The 12,747-nt window shown below is 35.1% G+C and overlaps 1 protein-coding gene across 1 annotated transcript in view; it reads right to left on the bottom strand.

Annotated features, from left to right (window-relative positions):
• The window catches only part of LOC145673387 (lysosomal alpha-glucosidase-like), a 137,222-nt gene that overhangs the window by 87,600 nt on the left and 36,875 nt on the right, over positions 1–12,747 (bottom strand). Inside the window, exon 3 of the mRNA XM_081743045.1 lies at positions 3,523–3,687. Within this exon, the coding sequence (XP_081599171.1) occupies positions 3,523–3,687 (165 nt within the window). The remainder of the gene's footprint in view (positions 1–3,522; positions 3,688–12,747) is intronic.

The raw sequence follows: 12,747 nt of genomic DNA, 5'->3' as shown, positions 1-12,747 counted from the left end.
AAAGTGGATTTTTAAAAACCCGAGTCCTATATTTCATTGCAATTGTTTTCTATTTTAAAATTAGAATGAAAAATAAGCATAATGATTTACCACGGGGAAAAATCAGTGATCGAGTTTTCGCCTCTGTAAGGAGTGCGATTTAAGTTAAGGTTACTGGCAAAAAACATGCATAAAACGAAAACAACTCACTCGATCTCAATGAAAGTTTCACCCTTTGCTCATCAGAGTATCGCGCGAGTGTTCGCGAAATACAAGCGCTTAAACATGAACGGGAAGCAAATGACAGCCGAACAGCCCAAGGCTGTCCGCGAACGGCTTATCCAATTCTACGAGAACCACTGCTCTCGTGACTTTACGGTTGCTTTAAACCATTTTAAGTGTGAATATCCTTATAGTACAGTGTATAGAATATTGAACAATTATGTGGAGACTGGTGAAGCATCAAGGAAGAAGAAATCTGGTTGCCTAATTTCAAAATGTACACAAAAAGTGAAAATTGCGATTAGACGAGAACTCTTGAAGAACCCTAATTTGTCAAACCGTCTTTTAGGACGAAAGTACAAAATTTCTGAATTTAGTGTAAGGAAAATCAAGAAAAAACATGGATTCAAGGTTGAAACATGTAAAAGTGCACCATTTTACACAGACGAACAGAAGAAGCGCACTAAGACCAACCTCCGCAAACTCTCCGACAAGAACTTCGTGAACAAGATTGTGATCATGGAAGATGAAACTTACTGTTACCAAACCTTAGCGTTCGCACCTGTTTCCAAGTATGTACACATTGATAAACGTCAGGTTAATCCTAGTAAGTTCGTAAAACCTAAAGACAGGTATGCGAAAAAGTTTTTGAACTGACAAACGGCAAACTTTCGCGTGTTGTTGTTCGAAGTGGGACAATCAATGGTGACCGCTATTTAGAGTACATTGGAAAGGTTTTCATTCCATGGATACATACAGAATTCACCGGACATAACATTGTGTTTTGGCCCGATAAGCCATCCTTACATTATGTGAAAAAAGTACGCTACGCGATTACTGACGCTGTTATAGAGTTTGGCGGCAAAAACGAGAACGCGCTTAAAGTTCCTCTGGCTAGACCCATTGAACATTTTTGGAGCTCTAGTAAAACGCAAAATGGCTAAAAGGCATATTCCCATCAAGAATGTGAAAGATATGCAAATAAAAGTGGTCGGAAATATCAAAAGAAATGCCCAAAAGTAGTGGACAAGCGCTTTTCCGGAAGTTTCGGTTCTAACTTCGAGAAATCGGCCGCAAGGGTGTCTACAGCATCAAATAGTAAACTACTTCTTTTTTCAGATATCATTTGTTTATTTTGTTAAGATGTGTTGTGATTTCTCAAGAAATAAAAAAGTTATTACAAAAATTCAAAGTTCTCTTAACTTAAATCGCACTCCTTAATCAGTAATCACATAAAAATACCACGGTATTTTATATTTACAAATAATAGTAATATATAGATATATTAATAATATGGGTGTGCCGCGAGAATTCAAGTTACACCTGTAGTGTGCCGCAAATTGAAAAAGGTTGGGAAACGCTGCACTATTTGATAAGAATTAAATGCTTTCATTATCTTTCACTGAAACTAAGCACTGTCATAATTCGCAATTAAAATTTAACTCAAACAGATTTTCCAGGAGAAAAATTATCAGAGCAAGCCATCAATTTAAACTTTGGTCTGCAAGCAAAAGGATAATGTTATTAGGATATTGTAGCGAAATTGAGTTATTAAAATTTTCTCACGATATTCTTCCTGGAGAACGTCTTTAGAATTATGAACGTACATACATGGAATTGTTAATTGAAGATTTTGATAACCAGAGTAAGCCATCTCCACTTTTATGAAAACTAAAAATAATCGAAGGCTAGTAGAGTTCGCCTGCACAAGTATCCACATCAGCCTGGACATTCTACTTTAACTGCTCACGGTAGTATTTAATGGTTTTGAGTAGATACTTTTTATGTCATCTTTGGTTTTTTAACCCATTGATTTTTTTTAAAAAAAAAAAGCAATTACTTTTGCGTTTTCCTTTATATCAACTAGAATTTTAATCATTTCACATTACTTATTTCTTCTTCATATGACTATTTAAGTGTCTCTTATTTTTCCAAAATGAATACATCTATTAAATATAAATTTAATACCACTTACATAATGAGACTTCGATAACTTGAAGCTAAAAGGAATAGACAAAAATTCGGGTTTTCGACTTTTTCGAGTGATCAAGGTAGCCAGAACAAAATTCAAGATATTGAGGTTCTATATTCCTCTTTAAAAGTGGCTATATAACCTCTATAACTCAAAGTTTTATACATTCAACCTCGACAACTCAAATTTTTATATATTCAACCTCTATAGCTCTAAGTTTTATACATTCAACCTCTATAACTGGAAGTTTTATTTATTCAACCTCTATAACTCAAAGTTTTATACATTCAACCTCTATAACTGGAAGTTTTATACATTCAGCCTCTATAACTCGAAGTTTTATACATTCAACCTCTATAACTCGAAGTTTTATACATTCAACCCCTATAGCTTGAAGTTTTATTCATTCAACCTATATAGCTCGAAGTTGTGAAAGTTCCTTAAATTAAATAAGATAACTAGTAAAAATAAAATACTCTACATCTATTTCATGTCTATACATGAGTAAAACACAATTTCGGTGCTCATTAGCAACAATGACAATTATGTAAAAGCACAGAGCCATAGCTTCGAGTTATTGAGGTCATCAAGAGAAAGTCCACTTATAGAGATAAACTTCGACTTGTAGAGATTCGCAGATATGAACGTTCGAGTTACCCAGGTTTTTTTTTTTTTTTTTTTAATATATGATTATGAAACCCTTAAAATTCGACTTATCAAGATTGTAACTTTTAAATATTTGTTTTAGAGAGGTTGTTTTAATATTAAGTACTATGGAGAGTTCAAAGAAATGTGAGAAAATTCGAATTATCAAGGAATTCGAATTATCGAGTTTGAGTCATCGATATCCAACTGTATTAAATTTAGTTATTAAATATTAAAATTAAATGTAACAAATTTTACTTTTTAAGAAGTAAGAATTATTTAAATAGAATTGCAAAAGAAGTCAATAAAATCAAACCATTAAAAAACCAGCTCATTTTAAAGGAAAGAGAAAAATTATCTTTCATATAAATCAAATGACTAAAAGACAAAATGGTGCAAGTATTGAACACCGTTAACTATACCCTTGTAAAACGTTGTAATCGTAATGAAATCACATATTTCTCACAGAAGTACAATGTCAAACAATTGGATAAAAGGATGCTAATCACATCTACAGCAAAAGTATCTCTGAAAACATTATACTTTTACAGGTAATAAACATGTCAGAATACGTTGAAAGACAGTATTACGTCAATGTTAGCCTCAAGTAGAAATGACACATTCTGAATTTAAACATTCCATGAAATTAATAATAATAATATAAAAAAAACTATTTATTGTTACATCTTTAGAGGAATACCTACCATTCTTCTGCCAAAATAATTTTCCGTGGCTCTTCAGGTCGTTCGTGAGCGTTGTTTCTAGTGAAAGCGAGATACTTTTTATCTCATGATTAAACTTTTTATGAATCTGGCTGAAAACAATGCTGCCCTCTGGACTATGGATTCTATCATGAACACTTTTCACAACTGAAATTACAAAAATAACCTGCTAACATCAGGATTTCCTCACTAAGACAATTTAATGAAGTTAATTCATTAGATATTAATTCATTAGATACTTATTTGTATGATGTGACCCGTAAGTCAGTTGGCAATAGTAGCTACTAAACTCTGGTTTGACTAGCATAGTAGCTACTTGATTAGAGTAGTAGTTCCCATAATTCAGTTGGTACTATCCAGTGTTGCCACACTTGGTACAATTGTACCAAAATCAGCCCTTTTTGCCATTCATCCATTGGTACCACGGTGGCATTTTCAGCCCCTTTTGTGAAAAAGTTGGTACAATCAGCGGCGTGCCGTCAAGAGGACTAGGGGACTAGGCTAGTCCCCTGGAATTTTAATTAAAGTATTTTGTGATAAATATATACCAAAGAAAACGAAAACATTGTTTGTATTTTTCTATTTTCGTAAAATAACACTATTTCAATTGTTCTGACACAACTATAGTCAGCGCCCGTGTGCTGGGTGCGACAGCGAAGTGGAGATCGGAAACGCTCGGGTTTTAATCGGCTTTTCTCGGGGAAGGGAACAGGGTCCAGCCAGCTAGTCCTCACATTATGTTGTCTAGGCTCTAAGCACTGGCGTTCTGTCGTAAGCGAATTTAATGCTCGTTTGCTTTTTACAGTTAATAGTTTTAACACTATTAAATTTACAGTATTAATCTTGACACTTTAAGAAATCTGGTGAAGTGTGAACTTTTTAGATTATCAATATATTTTGCAAATGACTCGAAGAATAAAGTATGGAAGGGGACTCGTCTGAGAAATCGAGTCCCTTGCAGCAAAGCAATGGCGCAAGCAGTAATATTACTTCAATTGGTATAGGGGACAGTAGGGATGGGGATCGGCCGTTTCAGTGTTGTATTCTGGACCAATTATATTCATGGTATCATTTGGATTCCTTGTTTTTCAAGAAATGCAACAAATAATAACCAGTGGTAGAACAACTCCAAGCATTTCCATTTAGACAAAAATGAAAGATTATATACATAATATCAAAACGAATTATTTTGCTTCTTCTAAATAGTTAACTGTATGTAAGACAAGAAACAAACTGTATTGCTGGCCTTGTATTCTGTTCCACATAGAAAAGGACGTGTGGAATAATGATGGTTTTTGTGACATGAACAATTTTCACAAACCCAAGTTGCGCCAAGAAAAATGTTATTCACACCTGTCCACAATAACTAAATTGAAAACTTTCGGGAAACCAGAATTGATTTTCAATTGAGCGAGCAATGCAGAAGTTGATTCAAATTGAGAACTAATGAACCGATTGATTTATTCCTCTTGTTTTATGGCTAAACAAGAGCTATCATTTAGAAGTCATAACAAACAGGAAGATTCTGTCAATTAGGGAAATTATATTGAAGTAATTTAGTTACTTTCTAAGTACGACACTAAATGGACTTGCAGGGCCGCCTGAAGAAAATTTTCTAGGGAGGGGCCCATCTCCATGGTTGCTATGTTGCGTCTGGTATTTCTGGTATTAAATATACGTGGTTTGCTATATTACGTATACATTTTCGTGAGCCAGAGGAAGGTCCGGGCCCCACCCTGCCCTCTTGTTCGGGCGCCCATGTTGACTTGTCATCTTCACAGCATGGGAGTGTTTAAAGGAACTTCAAACAGAATTCAGAATTATATTATTAAATGTGTTGATGAGTAATTCTGGATAAAATTAAGTCAGAAATAAACAATACACTTCTTACAGCTGGAAATAAACAATACAATAATGTTGGACAAAACTACGGACATTGCAAAGATCTCTCAACATTCAATCGGTACGTGAAAGACGGCAATTCATGAAAGATTTATTTGTTTTGCAGATGTTACTAGTGATTGCGCCGCGACTGGTCTAAGTGAGCATGCTTTCCAAATTCTCTCTCATTTTAATTGTAAGCAAAAGCTTGTAGCACTAGGCTATGGATGGAGCTGCCACATTTTCTGGACATTTGAACGGTTTACAATCTTTTATGAAAAGGTGTATGAGTGCACTCACCAGTGGCGTATTTAGGGGGGCTTCCGGGCTTAACCCCCCGAAATCTTACTTACTATATTAAAGTATATGAAATATCTTGCAGAATTTTCACATTTTCAGGGAAAGCCCCCTCCCGAAAGTTAGCAAAGCCCCTCCCGAAACAAAATCGTAAATACACCACTGGCACTCACCATACACTGCTATCATCACAGACTCAATCTCGTTGTTCCACAGTCTGTTAATCACGTCAAGGAATGTAATACATTTTTTAGAATAAGTGGCATTCCAAATTTCTTTTCATATTCATCGAAACGCTGTAACGCGCTTGCTGAATCAGAAGTAACTAAGCGATTTCCAACGGTTGCCACTATAAGATGGAATTACAATTCCAAAATTGTGAATGCAGTAAATGAAAATCAAATAGAACACTTACGGTGTTCTGAGAACATTGTAGAAGATTTAGATAATTGTGACACCGAAGCTTTCATGACTACAAAAAAGAAAGAAAAGAAAAAAATGTGGGAGTTATCATTGAAGGATTTCGATTTTGCATTTCTACTAAAAGTTTTCAGTAATTTTTTTTTCGCGCACAGATATACTATTCAACATTCTTTAAAGTAAAACCTAGGATGTGAAATATTGCATCCAAAAGTACAAAAAATGGTATCTCAACTTAGAAATGCAAGAAACGATTTTGAAGACTTATAGAAAAGTAGAATTGGATGACAACGGGAACCTTCTAATAAAAACGTAAAGTAGATGACTCAACAAATTCAGAAATTAAATATGTGCGTCTCTTCAATGACATTATTGATACTGTGATTTCAAGATCTCAGTGAGTTACAATTTCTAGAGCTGTTAGATTTAAAGAATTTTCAGTGCTTGAAATCTCGATTTCCTGATTGCTTGTTTTTGACCCTTAAATCAATTTACGGGAGTTTTTTTTTTTAATTTTAACAATTTGCGGAGTAAATTAATATAGGTTTACAGACTCTTTTAGATTTTTCAAATAAAACTGTGACTGAAATTATCCATTTCTTGAAAGAAAGAGGCTTGGTAGAAGAAGCGTTTACAGAAACATATAAATTGTGTTATTTGGTGTCAACAATACTACTCAGGACCTCCACTCTACAGCACACATTCTCTTCGAACCTAGTCCCCTGTGAGAAAAGTCACGGCACGCCACTGGGTACAATTATACCCAATTCAGCACCATTTAACAAATACGTGATATCATGTGTTTTCTATTAGCCTACTATATGTATATTATGTGTATTGTCTTACTGCACATGAGGTTTGATGTCATTTATTTTCTGTTACTGTTTGTGTATTATGTGTATGTGTGCTGCACTAGTTAGAATAATAGATACCACTGTGACTTATAATTATTAATAATGTGTTGTGATGTCCTTCAGGGAAGATTCTAGGACCCTGGACCGGTTTTACATTTTTTACAAATGTCAGTTTACTTACCTTGTATTCTTCTTACAGTCTCTCATCCTCCTTCGGTCATGAAATAACGAGAATAAGGTGCAATAAGTTATATTTTAATATTTTATTATAACGTACTATTTACACACGAGCTCGGAGATAATTGATTTGTTCCTCATTTTATATTTGTTTTCATATATGGCCATAACACCGTTTTGGTTTTGTTGGTTATTTAGAAATAGAGGTGAGTTTGCTTAGAATACATATCGAACATCATACCTATTCTTCTTTTAGTTGCGGCCTCTGTTATATTTCCTACGTGCGAGAAAAGTTTCATCTTCCACGGTTGTTCGAGGTCCTCCTATTTGGATGTTTTTAAAAAAGTAATTTTTGAAAAGAGCTCCTTCTTGATTTGTACTCTTGGAAAAGGGGGAAGTGTTCTAGAACTTTAGCTCTTTTAGTTTCGTGTTATAGAGCCATGTATTGCACTGGTATGAAATAATGAATTCAGCCCTTATTGTTTCAATTTGGTACTCTTTTTCAGCCCGCTCCAGAGCCAGGACTGTGGCAACACTGGTACTATCAGTCATGAGACACTCGTGTGAGGTGAAGTTGTTGTTTCTGTGAGCCCTACTGTTGTTATTATTAATTAGTTGAGAATTAGTGAATAGAAAATGATTATCTTGTCAAATGACTTATGGGCGTGTATAACTTACCTCTTGCTATTTAGATTACCAGTAACTGAAACCACAACTTCCAGAACGACAAAAGTCCAACTACAATTGTGAAAAAATCAAAATACATGCTTATCTCTAAATCTAATTAATAGAGTATATGAATGATCTGGGCACTAACCAGTCCTGTATCATGTTTTTACTTTCAATGTTAAAATATTTTTAATTAATTAATCATTTAGTAGTATATTTTAGGAATATTGATTCTTTTCTGAATCAGCACATTGTTGCTATGCTTGTCATATGTTTTCAACGTAAATTTTAAGAGCGAATTGAAGCATATTACGTAACTAGAATATTTGTATACTTGAAATGTGTACATGATTTCATTTAAAATCGTATCCACCGAACAAGTAAATCCAGATTGCAGCTCTAAAAGACAAACTGTACTTCTGCGTAGAAAACGTAAATACTTTACGCAAAATATTTTGTAACTTGTAATTGAGGAGTTTGATGCAATAAGGGCGTTAAGTTTGAAACATGCAGTTGGAGGAAAACGAACTGCATATTGAAAATTTAAGTAGTGTTTTTTTTTTTTTTTTTTTTTTTTTACATAAAACAATGTAATATGCAGCATTTTATTCCAATATTGAATTGAAATGTTACCAGGAGGCTAAACAAGCATAGCAAAAGCCACAAATGCGTTTGATGCAAAAAGGGTGTAACTCAAACTAAAATGTTATAAGTCATATGAAATATAATTTAGTTGTTCGGTAGTTGAAAGCAAAGTATTGTTCTGAATGAGTTTACTCACTTTTATTTTTTAATTGGTAACATTATCATTAACAATCTTCTTCAAAACTTATCTTCAGGGAAGAATGTTTACTTCACAAAATTGCGACGTGCTCATAGATTTGTAGGATGAAGTGAGATATCGTTTAAATATTATCCACAATTGCAGAAGTTAGAACAAGTACATTCTTTTTTGCTGTGTTTAATTAATTTCTACATCAATACTTTTACAAAGTTTGGTTAAGCAGTATTCATAACGGGGTGTTTTGAAAAGAAACAGCTACATTAGTAATTATTCAAAGCAAAATACAAAATTCTTATTTTTAACATATTGCTTGACACTCCGAACCAACTCCTAAATAAATAAATGTAATAAATATTGATGATTATGAGGAAAGAAATAGAATTGATACTGAACTTTAATTATTTGTTTCAAGTAATTAACAAACAAAGGCGCGTTGGTGTTTGATAATTGTAGTATTTGGGATTAAATAAACTAAATATTTTTGGATTTACAGAAGTAATGTATATTGACAGTGCATAAGTAACAGTAAGGACAATACGTTTACAAGTACAAATACCAGTACAATACATATCCGGAAGGAGAAAAAAACTATTGTAATGTATGCTGAAAGTACATATTATTACAGTCAAATAAAAGAATCTTAAAAACAATGTTACTATAGTACTCTCGTCATACCACAAAAGGATAAACATTTTTTAAAGTTCGTAAGCATGTTATTAAAGTAGATTTGAGATTTAATTAATAAGAGACTAAAACCATAATGAACTGTTTCATAAAATCATTGGATTTAGGACAATTTGAAGCTTCCTCTCAGGCCTGTTCCTTTGGTTCGAATCAGCACATTTGTCTCCAGTCCCTTTTGAATAGCTTTCTTGAGATAGCTGTTAAGACGATTACTGTTTCTGTTGTTGTAGAACTCTCTGAGAATGTACTCTCTTATATATTTATAGGAGACACCATACTTTCGTCTGCTATTGCTTTGAATAGCAAGTTTTGCCATCTCGATCAGTGCGAGGCGAGGTTTAGGTTTTGCTGACACTTGAAATGATTTAGGTTTTTCTTTTGCTTTACATGATTCGTTGTTTGCCATTTGGTGAGTCCTTTTAGCTTTTGGTACCTTCAGTGCGAGGTGAGGCTTAGGTTTTGCTGACGATTGGAGTGATTTCTGTTTTTCTTTCCGTTTGTGTGATTGGTTGTTTGTCATTTGGTGAGTCCTTTCAGCCTTTGACAGCTTTAGTGCGAGGCAAGCATTAGGTTTTGCTGGCACTTGGAATGATTTCAGTTTCTCTTTTCCTTCACATGATTCGTTGTTTGTCACTTTGTGAGTCCCTTTAGCTTCTGGTACCTTCTGTCGTTTGACATCAGTGGGCAGTTTCTTCTGTAGTTCAGGTTTCTGTTGTAAATGGAAGTTCTTGGTATGTTCTACAAGGGTCTTATTAACAAATGGCAATGTTGTTGTACCTGCCGACGGTCCGCCCTTATTTATTTTCATGTTTGATTCGCTATGTATATGCGACAAATTCGCTATAACGACAGGAGAAACACATTGATATCTGTCACAACTAACATAATCGTCAGTGTCTTCAGTATCAGAAGAAATAGATTGAGATCTGTCAGCACTACTTTTATCGTCAGTGTCTTCTTCATAATCAGGATCAAGAAATTGATACCTGTTATCACTATCATCATAGTCAGTATCTTCTTCATCTTCACCTTCATTGTCATGATGATTGTCATTGTCATTGTCAGCGTTTTCATGATCAACAGATCCATATACTTCAATCTCTTGATTTTCATTTTCATCAGCTTTTACATAAATACTTTGAAAATTCCCTTTTTCCAATTTAAAATCTTCAATATTCTGACCAGCTTCATTATCATGTACTCTACTTTCAGGATCAAAATTTTCTTTTTTTAATTGAAGAACCTCAAGATTTTGAGCAACTTTATTTTCAGGTACATTTCTTTCAATTTCAGAATTTTCTTTTTCCAATTCAATACATTCAAAATTTTGGTTCTCAGGTGCTTCTCTTTCACTGAAGTCCTCTTTAACGTTTTCTTTCAAATTTTGGTTCCCCATTTTTACGAAAACGAACTAAATTTGGTTTCTAGATTCTTACAAAAATTTTGAGTTTGAATGAGTGTTCTGTATTGTTTCTATGTATTTTTAGTTGTTGTAAGAGCATTGTTAAATTAAATCATTCCTTCCATTGTTCAATATACAAATAATTAAGCCCTTAAGATTTTTCTTTTTTATTATTGTTAAATATCAATTTTTTTAGTTCAAAATTGTTTCCTTGCAAACTATAAGGAGAGAAGGTCTCTGACAGCTCGCAGCTGTGTTGATTCCGCAGTGTCACGATAACTGGAACACGGATATAATACATCCATTAACGTCCATACAAAAATAACTACTTAAGTCTCAAGACTTTCTTCGATGCATCCATTATGGGAATTTAATTAATGATGTAAGACAGAGTGACCATGGTTGGTAACACTAGTACCAGAGTAGGGGCTCAATTTTCCCTCCGAAAGTGGAAAGAAACTTCAGAAACCATCATTTGTTGGCCCTACCATAATAGAAAAATTGTAGATTTGTCTTTCTAAATACTAGCAAAGAAGGACTTAACACAATTAGAGTCGTAATTAGCACTTTTAAATAAGCATTTTCTCGTTTGTTACCTACAGGGATAAAAAGTGTAAAAATTAAATTTTCCTATTAGAAAATGCATCTTAAGATTATACGGTATACGTGCTACTCCGAACTTTTGTGTGTGTGTTTGGGGTCCCGGGTTCAATCCCAGCCCCCACTAAGTGAACTTCGTGGCGGACAAACACCGCGTGCGTGGGTTTTCTCGGGGTTCTCCCGTTTCCTCCCACTTTCTTCATTCCACCATTTCATTCATTACTCATCATCACCGTCTCCTTTAGCCTAACCGGCATAAACGTGGGACGTAAAACTCAAAGATTTCATTTTTTGTGTGTGTTGCTCCTCCTGGGTCATTAAAATAGGACTAGCTCAGGAGAGTAATGCTCTCGGAAGTAGGAACGGAAAACACAGTTCTGATTGGTTGGCGTTATCTATTTGCCACGTTGCATTCAAATAGCAGAATTTAGACGATTGTTGTTTTCGGTCCTCGTGGCCGAGTGGGCTAGCGCTATATGCTAGTAACGAAGATCTCTTTTGGCGGGAGTTCAAACCCGGCCCGAGGAAAATCTTTTAACATTTTTATAACACTTTTTAAATTAAAATAATACGAAAATAATACTCAAAAATGTGATTTACTTACTTTTGTGCAGATAAGTAGTAGTAGTAGTACTAGGAACGTGTTAGAAGCCCCGTAGGGCTCGTTTTGTTGCTCTTGTACTCCATGATATAAGGCTCGTTTTGTTCCCCTTGTACTAAATGATATAGATTTTGTGACCAACTTAAAACAACTGACTAGGATAGTGCGTAAAACAGCTGGCTAGAGTAGTGCGCGAAAAACCGTACTTCCGAGAGTATTACTCTCCCGAGCGAGTCGTATTAAAATAGTATAAAGCCATTGTATTTTTACGGCGTAAATATGGGACATTTCCTCAAACTTTCCAACTGAATTATGGGAAAGTAAGAACGCGTAACAATTTGCTTATATATAATGTACTGAATGTGCTCCCAAGAGGTTGTTTAATGTCTTCATTCGAGTCTCAGAAGTATTATTAAGGTGTAGAAATACATTAAACATTGGATTTGCTCTCTAGTTTTCTTCGATGTGCTTTATCTCCCTCCGCACAGAATAGTTTTCGTTTCTTCTGCTTAATAAGTAGCAATGTCATAGCTAGTGCTCTCAAACGGGTCGGGTTGACCCGACCCGACCCGTGACCCGACCCGACCCGAGTCGGGTCGGGTCAGATCGGGTCGGGTTACGGGTCGGGTCGGGTCAGGTCAACTCGGGTCGGGTCAGTCGGATCAGCTCGGGTCGGGTTGCCGGGTCAGGCTACTCGGGTCGGGTTATCGGGTCGGGTCAGTCGGATCAGCTCGGGTCGGGTTGTCGGGTCGGGTCAATCGGGTCAGCTCGGGTTGGGTTATCGAGTCGGGTTGTCGGGTCGGGTTATCGGGTCTGGTTGTCGGGTCGGGTTAGTCGG

This window comes from Thermobia domestica, chromosome 16 (assembly GCF_964235325.1).
Source record: "Thermobia domestica chromosome 16, izTheDome1.hap1.1, whole genome shotgun sequence".
In the NCBI taxonomy this organism is placed as follows: Eukaryota; Metazoa; Arthropoda; class Insecta; order Zygentoma; family Lepismatidae; genus Thermobia; species Thermobia domestica.
Note: the sequence above shows the minus strand (reverse complement) of the source record. Positions and strands in the feature narration are given on the sequence as shown.